The sequence below is a fragment of the Electrona antarctica genome (assembly GCF_951216825.1).
Source record: "Electrona antarctica genome assembly, chromosome: 1".
In the NCBI taxonomy this organism is placed as follows: Eukaryota; Metazoa; Chordata; class Actinopteri; order Myctophiformes; family Myctophidae; genus Electrona; species Electrona antarctica.
Window position 1 is genome coordinate 9,401,038 of NC_136806.1, and position 22,221 is coordinate 9,423,258.

The 22,221-nt window shown below is 42.8% G+C and overlaps 2 protein-coding genes across 2 annotated transcripts in view; both read right to left on the minus strand.

The window, feature by feature from the left end:
* Positions 1-22,221, minus strand: part of LOC306929686 (crystallin J1A-like) — a 163,672-nt gene that overhangs the window by 80,860 nt on the left and 60,591 nt on the right. The gene's annotated exons all lie outside the window — the stretch shown is intronic.
* Positions 1-22,221, minus strand: part of LOC306929666 (vasoactive intestinal polypeptide receptor-like) — a 46,788-nt gene that overhangs the window by 7,299 nt on the left and 17,268 nt on the right. Inside the window, exons 4-8 of the mRNA XM_079510290.1 lie at positions 22,018-22,130; positions 15,767-15,864; positions 10,545-10,677; positions 4,764-4,917; positions 627-687 (exon numbers count right to left, since the gene is read on the minus strand). Of these exons, the coding sequence (XP_079366416.1) occupies positions 627-687; positions 4,764-4,917; positions 10,545-10,677; positions 15,767-15,864; positions 22,018-22,130 (559 nt within the window). The remainder of the gene's footprint in view (positions 1-626; positions 688-4,763; positions 4,918-10,544; positions 10,678-15,766; positions 15,865-22,017; positions 22,131-22,221) is intronic.

Consider the following 22,221-nt stretch of genomic DNA (forward strand, 5'->3'; position numbering starts at 1 on the left):
CTAAGTGGCTGCACCATCCTCAGTGTAGCGCCCCCTAGATGTCCACTGAAGACATCTATTTATTTATACAGTAGTGTACCGTCGTATTCCTGTAATCACTGTCACAACCACATTCGAAACGCATTGACAACTAAACGTATCGTCACTCATACTGTATATTACTACAATTTACAATTTAGGCATTTAGCAGACGCTCTTAATCCAGAGCGATTTACATTAAGCAAGAACAAAAAGCATGGGAATACATATATGCTATACTATGCTATACTGTACTGTACTGTACTGTACTGTACTGTACTGTACTGTACTGTACTGTACTGTACTGTACTGTACTGTACTGTACTGTACTACTGCTGTACTATGACGTGCTATGACTACATACAATGCAATTATAGTGCTGTCTACATAACATGCTATAAGTCTGTATCAAATGCTATCTAAGTCTACAAAGATGCTATCTAAGGGGGTAGGGTAAGTGCTATGGGCCATGATGGAGTCTGAAAAGGTGGGTTTTCAGACTGCGACCTTTACTAAGCTACCTACACAACGGTGGAAGACATTTGAATTCTTTAATGAGGAATCATTTTAACTATTTAATGTTCAAACTAAGAGAATGACAGACTCACCCAGGATCATTCATATATGCCTTGGTTATCACCCATGCTGTGATAAAGACGGATGGAGCCCCTGTGAACAAGAAAAACAACCAAAGCTTGATTAGAAATATTTCAAAAGATAATAACGATGGAATGTTGAAGAAACCCAATACATTGTATATATATGTAGGTTATCAATTCTGTCCAAGCTCTTAAAACAAAACATAAAGACTCAATTTGCAAAGCACAACATGTCCATATTTGGTCAGTGTCTGATATTCTTCCTTCAACATCGCTAAGATACAAAGGATCCAGTTTGTCAACCTATAGGACTTAAGTTGGCTATAATCCCAATTTATTTTAATTTTGTTTTATAGTTTATAATTTTGTGGGAACAGATGTCACTAGCTCACAAACTTTACATTTCTGTTTCAGGTCAGGCTGAAACTGACTTCACAGTTAAAAGCGACTACAGACACAGTCTTGCCTTGAAAACGATTTAACAAACAGCATTTTATCAAGCCTTTCTGCACTTTTCTCTTTTTGTTTTTTTTACAGGTGTATCATAAATTACGAGTACATAGTTTAACCACTTATAAACTCTACGGCAGGCGTTCCCAAACTGTTTTGGCCGTGCAGAGAGAGAGAGAGAGAGAGAGAGAGAGAGAGAGAGAGAGAGAGACAGACAGAGAGAGAGAGAGACAGAGAGAGAGAGAGAGAGAGCTGCTGCTCTCCCGTCTCGCGTCAAGCAGCTCTATACAAAAACAGTGTTTTGCCGGATTCTGACGTGTGTTAAATAACACTATAAACCGTCCGCCATTACCCTTTTCATGTCACGCACCCCCTGTAGGTCATCCACGCACCACTAGGGGTGCACGCACCACTAGGGGTGCACGCACCACAGTTTGGGAAAGCCTGCTCTACGGCATACTTGTTGAAAAATAGCCGACCTACAAGCTCACAATGTTGTGAGCTTTTAGATCGGCTATTTTTGCTGAATGTTCGACCCAGAATAGCGATGCTAGGTTATGTAATAGCTTTTGACAGCTAAAAGCTTCAAAAACCTTTTTTTTCCAGTGAGGAACAGAAACGATGATGCAACGTGATCGTGAGAGACACCCAGAGCTATGCTCTGCTTCATACATTGGGCAACTGGCGGCCCGGGGGCCACATGCGGCCCCCACCTTCACTTAACCCATTTTGGGCGGGAACCCCTTTTGGTGTTTTAAGCATTATGTTATACTTTGGCTATTGAAAAATAGAAGATCTACAAGCTCATAGCACGGCACCGAGTGCTACGAGCTTGTAGGTCTGCTATTTTTGAAAATGTGGCGCAAATCTTTGAATATATATTGTTAATTACTTCAGTCTATTAGTAGCTTAACACTTTCATCGCCCCCTGGTGTTTATGTGAAATGACCACAGGCAGCCAGGCATTATCTGTGAATTCGCGCCAACTACTTCCAGGGCACACAGCCCAATACAGCGAGAGGAGGAGCAAAAAGTTGTACGAGCAGCAGCCGACATGTCTTATTTTTCACCACAAGCGGTAATATGGCTTCGGCGAAGCGATCAAAAATCACAAAAACAACAACTTTGGAGTATTGTTCTGAGAAAACAAACAGCAAAGAAGTGGATCAATATGGGGTGGGCGCGCATTGATCCTCACGATGGGAAGAACGTAGGTGTTGTCTAGGAGCCTTGGGCAGCACGAAAGGTTAGTGTTGAGCTTCGGCTGCTTGGAATTGATATAAACCTTACAACCCGCCATATGACGGGTATGGCGACCTTCGGGGTTAAATCTTCGTTCCAAAGCGTATTGGCGTCATGAATGAAGAACCTAACAGTGGAATATCTATCTAAGGAGAAATATACACTGTGGAGTGCCATGTCTACAGTATATAGTGCTATTTAAGTTACATAAGTTGAGCCTATGCATACGCCTGTAGGAGGTCGAGGCTAGGGCAAGTACTACGGCAAGATTGAGTCTGAAGAGGTGCGTTTTCAGACTGCGGCGGAAGATTGGGAGTGAATAAGGCGACTGTGGCTCAGGAGGTAGAGCAGGTCGTCCAATGATCCATGGGTCGGCGGTTCGAATCCCGGCTCCTCCTGTCTACATGTCGAAGTGTCCTTGGGCAAGACACTGAACCCCAAATTGCTCCCGATGTGCTGGTTGGTACCTTGCATGGCTTCTGCCGCAATCGGTGTATGAATGTGTGTGTGAATGGGTGAATGTAATGCACAATCTATGTAAAGCGCCTTGGATAAAGGCGCTATATAAATGCACCATTTACCATTTACCAATAAGAACATAACCGTGGAATATCTATCTAAGGAAATCTATACACTATGGAGTGCCATGTCTACATAAAGTGCTATTTAAGTTAGTGTTATTTAAGTTGAGCCTGTGCATACGCCTGTAGGAGGTCGAGGCTAGGGCAAGTACAAGAGATGGAGTCTGAAAAGTCTTTTGAATATATATTCTTTCAGAGCGTTTTTAACTCAAATCTTTGCTTCTTTGTCCCTGGAACAACATATTTTCAGTTTGGGGTCGGCGGCAAATTACATATAATTTTTGGAGTCCTTGACATGAAATAGTTTGAGAACCACTAACATAGAAACATAGGTTTCACAGTTTCATAAAACTGTCATGATTTAGAAGGATTTTTTTTTTTTTTAAATCTGGTCTCAGGTCTAAATGGGTTAAGAGTATCGGTATCGGAAAAGTATCGGATCGGCCCTTACTGGTCATATCGGGTCATATCGGTATCTGTGAATATGCCAGTCTAACCAGCGATCCAACACAGGGGTAAGGAAGGGGTTGACACTATGGCAGGTAAATAAAACATTTGAGTGAGGATAGATAGCTATAAACTAGATGGCTATAAACACTTTTCCAGGTCGGTGGAATTCAAAATAAGATATTTTTTTCTTTTTTAATTACTATATATATTATTCTCTCATGGTATCGGTATTCGGTATCAGTATCGGCTGACACAGAAATGTTGGTATCGGGATCGGCTAACACAGAAATGTTGGTATCGGGATCGGCTAACACAGAAATGTTGGTATCGGGATCGGCTAACACAGAAATGTTGGTATCGGGATCGGATCGGAAACGAAAAAAGTGTATCGGGACATCCCTAGTTAACCCATTTAGGCCTGACCTCAAAATTAAAAAAAAATCTTCTAAATCCTCCACTTTTCTGAAATAAATATTTTCACGATTTTTCAAAAATAGCAGACCTACAAGCTCGTAGCGCGCCACCGAGTGGCGCGCTACGAGCTTGTAGATCTGCTATTTTTCAATAGCTAAATTATAACATAATGTTTAAAACACCAAAAGGGGTTCCCGCCCCAAAATGGAGTGGATTCTTGATGGCTGCTGACTGCAGTTAACAATGTTAATGTAGAACTGTCTACAAGATGTAAATCAAATGCGGATGTAAAGACAAGTCCATGCCATTACCATCCATCAAAAGCAATCAAAATAAATAGACTTTATTTACTTTTGGATGGAACACATTTATTTCTTCATTTATTGTTTTATAACCCACTGCAGTCGGAGTGGAAGTGAGTTTGAGCAAACAACATTTTTAACATTTAACATATCCTTGTAAATCATTAAGAGTGGGGTGCCAATGGCCTAGTGGTTAAGGCACACATACCACAGCCTCTAATGTAGCCTGACAACAGGTCGTGGGTTCGAATCACGAGCCTGACAGCCTTCTCTCTGCGTGTCACTCCTTGTAGGTGCTGCCACACTATCGAAAGAGCTGCGCACGTTCTCGGCTGCGCGCAGCTTAAATTCTGAGTTTTTAGACAGCTGGTGGATGGAAAAGAAGCTCCACCTCCGCAGACTTTTTGCGCGACGGCCAGATTCCCGGAAACGCTCTCCTCCGCGCAAAAAGTCCGCGGAGGTGGAGCTTCTTTTCCATCCACCAGCTGTCTAAAAACTCGGAATTTAAGCTGCGCAGAGCTTAAGAAGTGCGCAGCTTAAGACCGTTTTGCGCTAAGGTGTGGAGACGGTGTGTCTCTCTCTCTCCCTGTTTCCTGTACCTCTCCAGTCGCCAATACTATCCAAATAAAAGCGGAAAACCCCCCCCAAAGAATATCTTAAAAATAACAATAAAATCAGTATGAGCGATATGTATAATTGGCACATACCCCAGCCAATCAGGATATACCACCAGAAATACTTCCTCTCTGAGAAGAAGGAGACAGCCAACAGGGCGTGGAGATACAGGCCCTCCACCAACAGCCAGAAGAAGCTCGCCATGACCCCGTACTGGAAGAACACCACTGCTGCTTTACAGCCCGTCTGGGAGGGAAGAGGGGAAACATCATTATTATCCGTAGAATGTGAGAGTCAGCAGGCTTTTAAAAAAAAGCAAACAGAAAACCTTTGAAATTTGAAAAAGGACACTCTCTTCCAAACAATGCAATGCATCTATACTATAGTATAAGGTTATGCTTTCATGTATCCCCATTTTATTTAACCCATACTGGGCGGGAACCCCTTTAGGTGTTTTAACTTTTAAACATTATGTTATACTTTAGCCATTGAAAAATAGCAGATCTACAAGCTCATAGCGCGGCACCGAGTGCCGCGCTACGAGCTTGTAGGTCTGCTATTTTTGAAAAATCGCGAAAATGTAGTGCAAATCTACTAAAGTTTTTAACTCAAATCTTTGCTTCTGCATGGGGGGGTCCCTGGAACAACATATTTTCAGATGGGGGTCGGCGGCCAAATACATATATTTTGGGGGGTCCTTGACATGAAAATGTATGAGAACCACTGATATAGAAACATAGGGTTTTTCAAGAAAACTGTCAGGATTTAGAAGACATTTATAGAATCGACCGTCCTCAGGTCTAAATGGCTAAGTGAACCTGTCCAATGATCATTTACTAACAGAGAGTCCACGGTGAGCAAACAATTTACGATTTATGCGTTTAGCAGATGCTCTTCTACACAGAGAGTCACACAAAGTGCAAGATTGGAGTAAGGGGAATGAACCCTAATCACTCAACAAACGACCGGGTAAATGGCCAAGTAAAAAGAGTGCAAAGAAAACAATTAAGGACTTCAAAGAAGCAGTACAAAGTAGCACTAGTAGTATAAATCTGAGCTATCATTATTATTATTAAAACTATCTAGGATAACATGCGAGCAAAACATATGCTGATGGAAAGCATCTATACATATATACAGATAGACTGGATAGTGATTATGATAGTAATTGATTTGTCTGCTCTGTAAACATTTCAATCATACAGAGCAGACAACAGTTTTCATTCAGCCTTTAAGTCACATAAACAGTGTCTTTTTGTGTACATTGTTATAGTGATTTCGAGGCCACTGAGTGCTAATTCAAAATTGGACTTTAATTGCTAAATTCCCCCAGGGTTAGTAAACGGCTCTGACATCCTCAACGTGTCTTATCTCGGGGCCCAACCTTCTTTTGTCGTATTTTTTAAAATATTTTTTATCCCACGATTTTGTAACCCATTTTTCACCCCTGTGTCAATTATCTAATGTGATCCTGGGCTCTACACACCCTCCGCCAACCTAGTCCCCATATATGGAGGACATGGGGAGAGCAACGGACTTGAACTCATGCTTCCTTCATGCCCGAGTGTCCAAGTTGCTCCTTTACACCTGACAGGGGGGAGTTTCCCTGGTTGGACGTAGCACGTGGAAGGAACACGTTATTCCAACCAGTTCCGTTATCCCCTCCATCAGGCGCCCCGGCTGGCCAGGGGGTGGCAGTTTAGAGACCAGGATTACTGCATGTTTTTTGTGAGGGTACCTACCCTAGGGGACACGGGGAGAACATGCAAACTCCACACAGAAAGGCCCTTTCGCCTTTTGTCGTATTTATCATGGATTTAAACTGTACATGATCGATAGATCAAAGTGTCATGCAGGACACTTTTACCTTTAATTTAACACATTCAATGAAGCGACATGAGAAGTCTCAAACAATGATCAAGGTCAAACAAAAATACCTAACTAAAACACCCAAGCTACAGGAAAATTACATGTAATACCACCTAAAATACAACACCCAAGTACATTTAGATGTTCTATATTGTTGTGTGGTCGTTTTTGTCCAGATGTTTGATTGCTGAATGTTTAATGGATCACATTGGAAACAATAAGCCTTGTTTTGGTCATGTTTTAAGCAGTTATGCTGCCTGTACTCTTAAAAGTCGTCAATATTCAATCAATCTGTCGATATGAAGATAGTCAAATGAAACAGGCAGGATGATGGTACAGTATACGTACAGTAGCTGCATGGAGCCTGCAGAATGCAGCTAGGGACGAGCACGCTCCAATCCCCATGATACCCAATATCACTTCAACAGGAAGTGTAAAACATAAACTAGTCTGAAAGCTGTAGAAATGTAGCCTGGCTCAGACTCATAGCGAGGATTCACTGAAGCTTCCTCCCCGCATATGCGGGGAGGAAGCTTCAGTGAATCCTCGATATGAGTCTGGTAGTGCCAGGAGTCTGGTAGTGCCAGGAGTCTGGTCTTGCCAGGAGTCTGGCCGCACCAGGAGTCTGGTCATGCCAGGAGTCTGGTCGCGCCAGGAGTCTGGTCGTGCCAGGAGTCTGGTAATGCCAGGAGTCTGGTAGTGCCAGGAGTCTGGTAATGCCAGGAGTCTGGTAGTGCCAGGAGTCTGGTAGTGCCAGGAGTCTGGTCGTACCAGGAGTCTGGTCATGCCAGGAGTCTGGTCACGCCAGGAGTCTGGTCGCGCCAGGAGTCTGGTCGCGCCAGGAGTCTGGTCGCGCCAGGAGTCTGGTCGTGCCAGGAGTCTGGTCGTGCCAGGAGTCTGGTCGTGTCAGGAGTCTGGCCGCGCCAGGAGTCTGGCCGCGCCAGGAGTCTGGTCGTGTCAGGAGTCTGGTCGCGCCAGGAGTCTGGTCGTGTCAGGAGTCTGGCCGCGCCAGGAGTCTGGCCGCGCCAGGAGTCTGGCCGCGCCAGGAGTCTGGTCGTGTCAGGAGTCTGGTCGCGCCAGGAGTCTGGTCGTGTCAGGAGTCTGGTCGTGTCAGGAGTCTGGTCGTGTCAGGAGTCTGGTCGTGTCAGGAGTCTGGTCGTGTCAGGAGTCTGGTCGCGCCAGGAGTCTGGTCGTGTCAGGAGTCTGGCCGCGCCAGGAGTCTGGCCGCGCCAGGAGTCTGGTCATGTCAGGAGTCTGGTCGCGCCAGGAGTCTGGTCGTGTCAGGAGTCTGGTCGTGTCAGGAGTCTGGTCGTGTCAGGAGTCTGGTCGTGTCAGGAGTCTGGTCGTGTCAGGAGTCTGGTCGCGCCAGGAGTCTGGTCGTGTCAGGAGTCTGGTCGTGTCAGGAGTCTGGTCGCGCCAGGAGTCTGGTTGTGCCAGGAGTCTGGCCGCGCCAGGAGTCTGGTCGTGTCAGGAGTCTGGCCGTGTCAGGAGTCTGGTCGTGTCAGGAGTCTGGTCGTGTCAGGAGTCTGGTCGTGTCAGGAGTCTGGTCGCGCCAGGAGTCTGGTCGTGTCAGGAGTCTGGTCGTGTCAGGAGTCTGGTCGCGCCAGGAGTCTGGTTGTGCCAGGAGTCTGGCCGCGCCAGGAGTCTGGTCGTGTCAGGAGTCTGGCCGCGCCAGGCTAGAAGAAATGAGCTTGTGGCCAAAGTTTATCAGCTCAAATTTGCAGACCCGAGCATAAAAGATAATACTTTTAATACCGGTATGTGGGGTTTTTTTGTTGTTGTTTTTATTTTATTTTTTATACCAGACTATTAAGCCCTCCATATGGCTAGTGTGTTAGTGTAAGACTGCTGTAATACATTTTCAGAATAATTATGCAACATGCAATTGCAACGGCCAACTTGGATGGATATAAGGATTCAAACGTGAATATGAAAATGATCATCAGTACCAGCTAGGTGTACAGTCCGGATCCTATTGGTCTAGTGCTGTCCTGCCCTGGAGTTCATGTAGAACAAGTACATAATCTCATTTTCTACCACCTCATGTTTGGCTGGAGCGCTTCGGGGGCCTTTTAGAGCACTAGCAGCTGTGTTTGGACTAGTAGGACCAGTATAATGTGTGTACCTAGAGGACATGATAATGAGCATCACTTGCAGAACATTAAAAACCTTCCCGTGTCTTATAAAGTGTTATAAAAATATGAAGGTAAATGAAAAGACTCGGTTTGACAAAAAATATATAAGGATTATTAGAAATGTTATATTTCTACAGTAGTTTATTCTGAAGTATTAATATTGTCCTTCAGACTGTAGTTTCGCTACTGTGGTGCTGTCATGTTTTAACTCATTCTGGGCGGGAACCCCTTATGGTGTTTTAACGCATTAAAACACCAACAACAACATTATGTTATACTTTAGCTATTGAAAAATAGCAGATCTACAAGCTTGTAGGTCTGCTATTTTTGAAAAATCATGAAAATGCGGCACAAATCTTTGAATATATTCTTTCAGAAGACTTTTTTTTTTCTTTCGACGTCAGGCCTAAATGGGTTAAAGTGATCGAGAAAGCCCTTAAAGGACCACTTCACCACTTTTCAACATCTCTTCATATAATTGGTCCTCACTAATGTTCATGATAAAACACCACCATTTTTTCCTACTCAGTCTGTGTCTCATAGGAGGGCTTTGGGCAGTTCGGACACCCGTCCACCAGTGACATCATCATTAGGCATATTTTTTTTAAACAACATTTGTTTTAAAATATATTTAGATTTTTAATATCGTTAGAACGATGGCTTCAACTTTTGCATTGCAACTTTTCAGGAAAAGAAAGCCTGCCGTTTCTATTAGCTTGGATTCACCATCGATGATGTCACTGGTGGACGGGTTTCTGAACTGCACACAGCCTTCCTATGAGACACAGACTGAGTAGGAAAGAATTGTGGTATTTTATCATGAACATTAGTTAGGACCAATTATAGGAAGATAAGTTGAAAATTGGCGAAGTGGTCCTTTAACTTTTTTTCCAGTCCTCACTCAGGCTAAACTAAAGTATGCAAACACACAACAGTAAACGTAAACTCTCCAGACTTCCTGGTGGAACAGGTGTATGTCGTTGGAAACACTGGTCAGAGGAGCTTAAGGCCTCGACAAACACTGCTACACCCAGGAGTTCCTGAATGATCACTGCTAAGCAAACTCCTAAGACAAAGCATTTAAAACTAACAGCGCCGGTTGAGTAATGATACAGACGCCAAGAGGAAAGAAAGCTTGTGCAACAACTCAGGGGATAGAGTTTTGCTGCAGCTCATAAATGAGACTTATAAGCCTGGTTTATACTTTGTCTTTCGTTAGTGTCGTGCGTGTGTACCATGTCGAATAGGCAATTTGCTAGTTTCGGCACGCAGCGACAGAGTATGAATTATTAACCTGGAAAGCCTGGTCTGTGTTACAAAATTGCCGTGTGATCCGGTCGGGAGCGGATCCCTTACGTCATGTTGTAGTCATTGTTTTGTAGTCATCAAGCCAGAACCATCAATGTGGAACTTCCTTTCCCTCAAACAATAAAATAACAACAATAAAAGCGTGCCTCGTTCTCTCGTAGACTGCGGCTTTTATTGGGAAAAATCGGTTTGGAGAAAGGAAGTTCCAGATTGAGGGTTCCGGCCTGATGACTACAAAACAATGAATACAACGTGACGTAACGATATCATCCGCTCCCGACCGGGTCACACAGCAATTTTGTAACAAATGGTAAATGGTAAATGGTGCATTTATATAGCGCCTTTATCCAAGGCGCTTTACATAGATTGTGCATTACATTCCACCTCGGAGGACACGAGGTTAATAAAATCATAAACCCGAAAAGGAATGCTGCCCAGGCTAATAAATTATGCATAACACCATCTACAATGCTGAAATTTTGAAGAAGGGCACAAAGAAAACAAATAGACTGTGTAAAGCCCTAGACTAAATGGAGAAATTGTGAAGAAGTAAGTACTCACAGAGGAGTTGCAGAAGTTCTCGGTTTCACCGACCTCATACAGAACCACGTCCTTGATGAACACAGCGATGGCTTTCAGGATGAACGACACAAACAGATTCATGTGGATGTAGTTCCTCGTACAGTGCAGCTTCCTATGAGAGAACATACAGGATCAGTGTTAAAGGTATATTCAGTGATTTCACTTCATTCAAATATTACTTTTTTTCCCTTTTTTTTTTTGATAATCCTCCCTACCATAGAGTGTGCTGACCATATAAGGAGTTCCTCCCTGTCCCCAGTGAGCCCCTGGGGTCAAAAAACCCTAGTTTCAGTTTTGGTGGCGGGTGGCAAAGCCTTCATCCAATCAGGATGAGAGGGGCCTTCCTCCAATCATGATCGAGTGGGGGCACATGCTGTTGGCCTGTTGCACTTCCCCCCACTGTACAGCGTGTGCATGTGCACATTTTGTTACCGGGGCGGACTGGGTGGTTTTCCAAATCACCCAAATCACTGAATGCTCCTTTAAGTGTGGAGAGCATTCAAGCTTTTATCCCATTTAGGCCTGACGTCGAAATAAAACAATAAAAAGTCTTCTGAAAGAATATATATTCAAAGATTTGTGCCGCATTTTCACGATTTTTCAAAAATAGCAGACCTACAAGCTCGTAGCGCGCCACTCGGTGGCGCGCTATGAGCTTGTAGATCTGCTATTTTTCAATAGCTAAAGTATAACATAATGCTTAGTTAAAACACCAAAAGGGGTTCCCGCCCAGAATGGGTTAAACATTATATTTGAAAAGGTACATATCGTCGTCTGGCAGAAACCTTGTTGCTCCAAATTTCAACTTAAATGAATGCCCTATTATTTGTCATACAAAAGCAGCAAAACTCGTTTTCAGGGATCTTGCCCCATGGAAGATCCCTGATGTAATCAGTAGATGCCCGTATATGGGTATACCCCCTTTTTTGCCCATATATGGAGCTGACAGACAGCCCTCACTCAGGCCAATTTATTTTTTTATCTTTTTTATCTTCTATCTTTATTTTATTTTATTTTTTTATGGAGGGACAGACAGTAGGCTGACAGGAAATGGGGAGAGAGATGGGAGAGTGACATGCAGTAAGGACCGTCGGATCGGGAGTTGAACCCGCGGCACACTGCCAGACTGGATTACCAGCCAAGGTGCCTGGACCGCTGAGCCACGGCCCAGGCCACTCAGGCCAATTTCTAATATAGGCTATTGAACCAATGACAAGTATTAACAATAGCCTTGGATCCAATGGAACATTGGCTCTTTCATCCCTTTTCCTGAATAGCAACAGCTTTATTGGACACTCTGTATGGCTGGCCATGAAACAAGGGCATCTGTCACGTGTAGGTGAGGTAAGGACCCAAACGCGGGACAGCCAGGCATGTAGTGTTCAAAACCATGAATTGGTGTTTTAATACAGAAGACAAGGTGAACATGAATAACTTAAAACAGACTGAAACAGGTGACAGGATACAATGACTCAACAAGGACTGACTGGGGAACAAGACTGATATACACATCATGAGGGTTGATTACAAAATGAGACACAGCTGGAGCAAACAAACATAGAACCATGGAAACTAGACCAGGGAACAATACATAGAAATACAAGACGTAGACTGTACAATGAATGACAAAAGTCTGTGACTGTGACACATGAGCGTATGTGAAGTGAACACACGGTGAGATAACAGAGGCAACACATTGTAGCTATTGCGAAATGAGTTCCACCGTGTTCCGAGTGTTCCCAAACAAATGCCTTTGATATTGCCAGTGATGTCCTCACGTGATTGGGGAGGATTGTATAAGCCCCATTAGACGAGTAATCATGATTACTCGTCATTCTGCCATGTCAGAATGGGTGTGATGACACATGGTAACAACCAGCTGGCTGTAAAGTTGAGTCTGCAACTACTGCACATAAACAGGGGAGATCCGATGCTCTGCTGCACATCCTGTGTGAGCAGAGCAGACCACCCCTCAGTCGAGGAATATGCTAACCTCACTCCACTGGCTGACCCTGTGAAATAAACACATCACTCACTGTTTACATGCACGCACGCACACACGCACGCACACGCACACACAACAGTCATGCAGGGACACGTATTGGTGTCTACATGCACAGAGACACGCTCACACACACACACACACGCACACAGTCGTGCGTGCCATGAATTCAGTTATAGATAACGTCTGATCTTTTGAATGCAATACAGAAATGGTAACCTTGTCTCACTCTCACAACCACACACACACATACTCACTCTCACAACCACACACACACATACTCACTCTCACAACCACACACACACACACACTCTCACAACCACACACACATACTGCACTCTCACAACCACATACTCACTCTCTTTGCCCATATCCCCAGTTCCCCACAGACATGGGTTAGTGAGGATTGGTGTGTGAGGACGCGCGCGCGCGCACACACACACACACACACACACACACACACACACACACACACACACACACACACACACACACACACACACACACACACACACACACACACACACACACACACACACACACACACACACACACACACACACAGTCACACACACAGACACAGTCACACACACAGTCACACACACAGTCACACACACAGTCACACACACATACACAGTCACACACACACACACACACACAGTCACACACACACACACACACACACACACACACACACACACACACACACACACACACACACACACACACACACACACACACACACACACACACAGGCTTAGAGAGGATGCACGCACGCTGGCTCTTGAGCATTTGATTTGTATGGCTGCTCATGCTCTCTAAAACACTTCAGTTTGTAACAGGAGGTAATGTAATGGATCAGAAGCAATTCCCTTTATAACATACTTCATTTTCCTTGATATTTCTCTTAATTTAAGCCTATTGACCTTATGCAGACAGCGGCCATTTTGCCAATATGAGCTACATTCTGTCAAGACATTCAGCGCCAGAGTTTGGCTGCCTCCTGCATTATGTCCAAATTCAAAACAGGTGATACGCTGAGCCGCTGAGTGATCTCTAACGAGCACTCCCAACACAAATAATCACCTGCAAGGAATTTCTTGACAGAAAGTAGCTCATAACATGTCTACAGTGGATTTTTATTAAACACTTTGCAGATAGAAAGAGGGTAATTCAAGCTTTTCGTACAGCTGCAATGTTGGTGAGTTTGACGTAGTTTAATACAATCAGAAAGGACTTTTCTGTTTGGATGTGTGGGCTGTCAATGGCAAATTGCGGCTAGTTACCACCCTTACAAGGATGGCCGAGGTCTGCATGAGGTCTATTCGGCTTCAAACTCCACGTTAATCATGTTAGACGTATTGAAAACACACGTTCCTGGTTCTGGTGACTAATATTGTCCTCCTAATGCATGACACATGAGCTATCGGAGACGCATGATTTGGAATCGCACTGAAATGGTTGGTATACCACGCCCCCCCAAGGCGCTGCCACTGAGTGGCAAAAAACAACTTTCTGGCCTTGACAGCCCATTCATCCAAACAGAAAAGTCCTGTCTGATTGCATTAAACAATGTTAAACTCACCAACATTGCAGCTGTACGAGAAGCTTGAATTATCCTGTTTCTATCTGCAAAGTTTTTGTTTCATAAAAATCCACCATAGAAACGTTATGAGCTACTTTCTGTCAAGAAATGCCCTGCATTTGATTATATTTCTAAAGTGTCAGAGTTTGGAAGTGCTTGTTTTCAATAACACAACATTTTGCTGCCTCCTGCATTATGTGACATTTAGAGGTGGTACGCAGGACGGTTGAGTGATTTCCAACGAGCACTTCCAAACTCTAACACTCCATGCTGCTCAATGTTTTGCCTGATGGGAAAATCATGCATGTGCATACTCTCTATTGGCTGGCTGTTTCCAGAATCAAATAACGTACATCCTTAAAACTGCTTTGTGTTGTGTGAATTGTGTGAATAAATTAATGGATGGATGGAGGCTAATCAGCCATGTGAGTCGTTTGTTTTTGGGTTTTTTAAGTGTGCGATAGAGAGAATGGGAGAGTGAGAGAGAGAGACCGAGAGAGACAGAGCCGGAGGTGCATGAGCATTGTGAATTGATATAATTTTCCACAAGTCACGTTTACGTGAGAGAGAGAGGGAGAGAGAAGAATAGAGAGAGAGAGAGAGGGGGAGGGAGAGAGAAGAATAGAGAGAGAGAGAGAGAGAAGCGTGAACTGAACGGAATTAACTTCTAAATTTGTGTAAAAAAAGAATAATGACGGCCATCTCTATCAATTTATTTATAAACTCTTATTTATGAAGCAGTTTTAAGGATGCACGTTATTATTATACATTCTGGAAACAGCCAGCCAATCGGAGACGGTCTGGACTCTAGCAGCGCCTCGGGGGGCGTGTCAGTAACAAATCCCAAATCATGCATCAGAGACATGAAAAAAAATGCAATAATAAATAAGATAAGATATATAATAATCGGCGTTGAATAAAAGACAGTTGCTGTGTGTTTTCAAAGAGTCTAACGGTGGTTAATGCAGAGTTTGATAAACATAGATGGGCTATTTTCAGTGTGCGGCAGACAGACAGGCAGCCAGGCAGACAGACAGGCAGGCAGACAGGCAGACAGACAGACAGGCAGACAGGCATCGCTGAGTGGGAAAGCAGACATTACTGTATAGGCATCATTCTGATTGGTCCACTCACCTAAAGCATACATTACTGTATAGGCATCATTCTGATTGGTCCACTCACCTAAAGCATACATTACTGTACAGGCATCATTCTGATTGGTCCACTCACCTAAAGCATACATTACTGTACAGGCATCATTCTGATTGGTCCACTCACCTAAAGCATACATTACTGTATAGGCATCATTCTGATTGGTCCACTCACCTAAAGCATACATTACTGTATAGGCATCATTCTGATTGGTCCACTCACCTAAAGCATACATTACTGTATAGGCATCATTCTGATTGGTCCACTCACCTAAAGCATACATTACTGTATAGGCATCATTCTGATTGGTCCACTCACCTAAAGCATACATGACTGTATAGGCATCATTCTGATTGGTCCACTCACCTAAAGCATACATTACTGTATAGGCATCATTCTGATTGGTCCACTCACCTAAAGCATACATGACTGTACAGGCATCATTCTGATTGGTCCACTCACCTAAAGGTACACAGTATGATGATGGCGACGGCCAGAGAGGTGAGAGAGACACTGTGGCCGATGGTGTAACCCACTTTGATCGCTCCATAGAACTCCCCCTGAAAGGCAACACTATAGTTTAATGAATGAGCAATCACCAGGTTAGTACAGTACCCAGCACTACATGCACCACCCCTGTGTGTGTGTGTGTGTGTGTGTGTGTGTGTGTGTGTGTGTGTGTGTGTGTGTGTGTGTGTGTGTGTGTGTGTGTGCGCGTGTGTGTGTGTGCGTGCGTGCGTGCCTGCCTGCCTGCTCACGTGCGTGCGCACCTGCTCGCGTGCGTGCGTGCGTGCGGGCGTGCTCGCGCGCATGCGTGCGGGCGTGCGCGCCTGCTCGCATGTGTGTGTGCGTGCGATAGTGGCAGAGGAGGACTTCCTCCTCCTTTTGACAGGTATGAATATTGCTGAGTGGATTTTGCCAGATGCTTGATTACAGACATCTTTGATCTTGGAAATGCAGGTGCAGGTGGTTTCCAGCCCAAAGACCCCGCCCACTCCACTGAGCGCTAGAGTCTGACAATCAGGCTAAGGTGCAGGTGGATTTTTATTCGCATATCTAGTTTTTTCTTTTTGCAGATGGCCACTGCCAGTCTTGCTTGGGAAGAGGTGCTGTACATGAGATATAGCTCATTCTGGAATGAGCTATGTCAGTGCTGTTCAGGACATGATTGAATTGGTAAAATTCAATATTATTTAAGTATTTAAGACGGCACAGTTTGATTCTAGAGCCTGGAGTAGAAGTCAATCTCAGCTCTTCAAGTAGGTCCATGTCCGGTCTCCTGTTATGTTACAGGCCCAATGGAGTATTTTATTTGATGTTGTAGAATTATAATGATGTAATCTGCCATGTAAGAAGTTTGGGTGTTTTAGTTAGTTTAGTATTCAGTTGATCATTGTCTGCGAACTGTCATGTTTATTGTCATTGTTTTAAGTAAAATGTAAGTAAAAGTGTCCTGTAAGTCCATACAATATGGGCTGGGCTTCCTTGGAAGCATGACACTTAAATAAAGAAGAATCACACCTGTGTGAAGTGAGGGGCGCTCTTAGCATAACATCCTAGATCATAATTGCGAACGCAGTGATTGCGAACACTAACTATGAGACCTAGCAGAACATGTCTGTCTGTGTGTGTGTGTGTGTGTGTGTGTGTGTGTGTCTGTCTGTGTGTCACGCTGTAACACCACCCGCCCGCCACCAGAGGGCGCAGCTGTATCACACACAAAAAACACACACACACACACACACACACACACACACACACACACAAAACTTAACTTAAAAAAAAACTTAAAAAGAAAAAACTTACAAAAAAACGTACAAAAAAACGTACAAAAACTTAAAAAATAAAATAATTAAAAAAAAGAGAATTTAAAAAAAAAGTTATGTAATTTATTCTAATTGTTGTTATTGCAATTTACGACCTGCGTCCGCTTCCCGCGTTCAAACGTCTTACTTGTACATTCCAGCCAATGAGATGAAATGTCCAGCTTTTAATGTTTGTGTTCTGTTTCATTATCAATGGCTTTTAATGTTTGTGTTCTGTTTACACAACTGGCCATTCATTATCAATGGCCTTTAATGTTTGTGTTCCGTTTACACAACTGGCCATTCATTATCAATGGCCTTTAATGTTTGTGTTCTGTTTACACAACCGGCCATTCATTATCAATGGCCTTTAATGTTTGTGTTCTGTTTACACAACCGGCCATTCATTATCAATGGCCTTTAATGTTTGTGTTCTGTTTACACAACCGGCCATTCATTATCAATGGCCTTTAATGTTTGTGTTCTGTTTACACAACTGGCCATTCATTATCAATGGCCTTTAATGTTTGTGTTCTGTTTACACAACTGGCCATTCATTATCAATGGCCTTTAATGTTTGTGTTCTGTTTACACAACTGGCCATTCATTATCAATGGCCTTTAATGTTTGTGTTCTGTTTACACAACTGGCCATTCATTATCAATGGCCTTTAATGTTTGTGTTCTGTTTACACAACCGGCCATTCATTATCAATGACCTTTAATGTTTGTGTTCTGTTTACACAACCGGCCATTCATTATCAATGGCCTTTAATGTTTGTGTTCTGTTTACACAACCGGCCATTCATTATCAATGGCCTTTAATGTTTGTGTTCTGTTTACACAACTGGCCATTCATTATCAATGACCTTTAATGTTTGTGTTCTGTTTACACAACCGGCCATTCATTATCAATGACCTTTAATGTTTGTGTCAGGACAAAGTTTGTGTTTACACGCACACTAAAGGCTGGACATAGGAGCGGCTAGCACCCCTCAAAAATCAATCAATCAGTTGACCCTATAGAGACTAATATATCGTTTTAGTGGATATATTGGCCATTATTTGACTTTTTAGATAACATCTGTATTGGGAATTATGCAGCCGATGTACGTCCGATTTTTAACCACTTTCAACATGTCTATATTATGTCATAGGAGAAATGTTCAAAACAATTTCGGTCAAACAACTTTTGGTAATCGGTGTTTCTAGGACTCTCCAAAATCGGGGTCGACGTCAGACCTCAAAATGTCGGTCCACCGGATAGTGAATGTGTTGACAGTGTAGAGCAGGGGTTCTCAACCCGTGGGTCGCGACCCCTCAGGGGGTCGCCAAATTATTTTGGGGGGTCCCCAAATTATTTTCAAAAAAAAAGAAAAAAAAAGTTTTTTTTTAAAGTTTTTTTTCAGGATTTTTCAAAAATAGCAGACCTACAAGCTCATAGCGCGCCACTCGGTGGCGCGCTATGAGCTTGTAGATCTGCTATTTTTCAATAGCTAAATTATAACAATGCTTAAAACACCAAAAGGGGTTCCCGCCCAAAATGGTTTAAGGTTATTGTAGCAGTCAATTTATATTGGGGGTCGGGAGGGGGCGGGGCGGGGGTCCCGAGACATTGCCAAAGCATTTCCGGGGGTCCCCGGCCAAAAACGTTGAGAACCCCTGGTGTAGAGAACAACATGAGGCAAGGCAGAAAAGTGTGTCTGACCTCCTATACCCTGAGTATCGGCTAATGCCATCAGGTAGGAGTTACGAGGTCCATGCGTGCAAATATAATAGGTACAAGCATTCCTTTGTCCCTGTCAATCACACTCCTTAACAGAGTCCTTGCAGAGGGCATAGACAGGGTAGGGGTCGAAGGTTATGAGGTGATGTTCTTCCTCTTTTGCACTAAGTATGTTGGTGTGTGGGTTTTTTTAATGTTGTACGGGTCACTGTGTGCCTTTGTTGTCTTGTATTGTATTGTATTGTATTGTATTGTATTGTATTGTATTGTATTGTATTGTATTGTATTGTATTGTATTGTATTGTATTGTATTGTATTGTATTGTATTGTATTGTATTGTATTGTATTGTATTGTATTGTATTGTATTGTATTGTATTGTATTGTATTGTATTGTATTGTATTGTATTGTATTGTATTGTATTGTATTGTATTGTATTGTATGCTGCAGGGCGGGTCCTTGGGGTCCAAGACAAATTTCTCCCTTGGGAGACAAAATAAAGAAACCTTGAACATTATAAATATCTGGGCATATGGATCCATGGAAAATTCACCTTCAAGTTCCACATTCAGTACCTGATCGCCTACTGATTGTCTACTTTATTGAAATAAATCTCTTTCCCTTTGCTTTGTCCTACTTTCAGTCTTACAGACTCTGGGGATAACATATATAGACATGCTGCTGCTACCGCCCTTAACCCATTTTGACCAGACTTCGAAATTTAGAAAATGTCTTCTAAATGCTGACAGTTTTCTGATAAACCTCATGTTTCTATCTCAGTGGTGCTCAATATTCCATGTCAAGGACCCCAGAAACTATATGTAATTGGCCGCTGACCACCATCTGAGAATATGTAGTTCCAGGGACCCCTCGGAAGCAAAGATTTGAGTTAAAAACATTCACTCTGAAAGAATATATATTCAATGATTTCAGGCACATTTTCACGATTTTTCAAAAATAGCAGATCTACAAGTGAAAAATAGCAGATCTACAAGCTCGTAGATCTGCTATTTTTCAATAGCTAAAGTATAACATAATGCTTAAAACACCAAAGGGGGTTCCCGCCCAAAATGGATTAAGCCCTGAGATGCCATCTACCATCTGCTCCAATGGTTCATCACAGGTGACCCATATAATAAATACACACTATTGCACTTTCTGCACTAAAGTTGGTTTGGCCCTCTCTCTCCATTGAGATGAGACCATTATTGGTACACGAACATTTATAAAGCTCCGTTAAATAAATCAATGTCATATATTTCATCACTGTTAAAGCCAAATACTTCCATTCATAAAACATAGTGCTCCCTTTACCTAGAATCAATCACAATGCACTTTAAAAATGAACGACATGATCTCACTGGGGCAATTTAAAAAACGTGCTCGCTAATCTTGTTGTTCTAAAATTGTCATTGCTTTAAGATCTCATTATTGTTTTCATACTATATTTTTTCTTTGCTAATTTTATCCTGCTGTTCTCATTTTTTATATTATTATTATATTATTATTATTATTGTTATTATTAGTGTTATGCCTTTCGTAATCTCTGCATCATTGAAAACGAGGACTTGCCCTCAATGTATTTCCGAGAAAATCAATAAAGGGTGAATGAATGAATCAGATGGATGGACAACTTGTCAAGTCTCCTAATGTTTGTTATACTTGTCGCGCTTTGAAATGAGCAAATCTACAAACTCAACATGTTCTTAGGTTGTAGATATTGTATTTGCGGCATGCAACACTGGTGTGCATAAACATAAATCATGGTTGAGGCACATGAAATAGTGCAAGAGGTCTTTAGTTTATCCGATAGGGGATTCACACTGAGACGGACTGAGTCTGTTTCATTTGAACCGTTTCTGAATACGGTTGCCTCATCCCCCGCTGGCCATGATTCACATTGCCTGAGATTCAACAGCGCACCCGGGTACACTTGCATAACACACTTTGATCCTCCAGGTCCAGGTAGCGGTGTGCTTGATGGCTGGCGCGCACGGACACTGACCATCAACTCTGCGACATTGTCTCCAATAAATCCAGACACACTGCATTGCATTCCCTCTTTGCCGTTACTTCACTGTCAGCCTGCTATTCACTGTGAGTCAGTTCTGTGCTCCAGTGCCGTGTTATATTAGTTTGCTATGGATTCTACTTTAGCGTTATTATTATTTGTTTTACTTTGGAGAATATGCCAAGCCCAAGAGCCACATGTAGTCCACAGAATAAGATCAGCGCGCACCGCGCGTATATGCAGATTCAACAGGAGACGGGCGGCGTTGAGAAATGCGCTAGTGTTACAGGTCGTGCAGCGCCTGTGTTGTTTTTTTTGTTGAAGCTTGGCTCGTCGACTAGAGACTATGTCACGTTCTAAAAAAAAAAAACAGCCCCTGAATGCATCCATACAACGAAAATCGAATAGAAACTCTTGGTCATGGAGTTACATTTATAACATTTATTTTCCCTAGAAGTGTATTGGTCTGGTCATTCAATTCTTAAATTGTTTTCAATATCCGATCATAGAAACCTGTGTCCACTAGTGTTTTAGTGTAACCCCTTGTGACTAACAACTAAATATAGTATGATACAGAAAATGGCGATGCCTCAAAAACTACAGGTAGCTACATGCTTGGTAACATATGGCATTGGGTTCAGAAGAAGTTTAATTTAAAAATGTGCTTTGCTCTGGTGTTAATATGATATTTAGCAAGTAAAATGAATATTAAATGTTAAATAGATGTATAGAAAATCAATAAGTTAGATTTGTATTTGTATTGTTTGTTAGTTACAATAGTAGTTAGGCACAGTGACACCATGTCAACATACATAAGTGCATTTTAAGATAAAGCACAACAGGTCAAGTCACAGTTCATAGATATCCCAAGATAGAATTCGTTCTTATACGAAGGGGTCAAATACTTTATGCTTTCTATAGTATATAGCCACTGCACCCCAACTTTTTAGCCTGCGACCCAAAAGAGACATTTTATCTCTCCCTGGGACACAAACTAGTGAAAATAGTTTACTAGGCTACTAGGATCTCTAGTAGCATTTTTCTATGATTTCTTCAAGAAATTACTGAAAGAAATTTGTTTTTACCCAATCAATCAATCAATCAATCAATCAATCAATCATGTAGGAAACAATAAACAATAAAGGGACCAAAAGTGGTACATGGAGTACCTACCGCGGCCGCCTCGACGTCATCGGTGCTGTTAGGATTGTAGCCACAGTCCAACACGTAGGAGAACGGGTTCAACTGCGGCCAGCCGTCTCCAGTGCAGGTCTTGGATAGGTTTCCTGGGGAGCAGAGAGAGAGACATGGGGTGCGTTCATATTCAACAACCAAAGAAGAAAGCAAAAGCAAGCACTCGGTTGAGTATATTTCCAC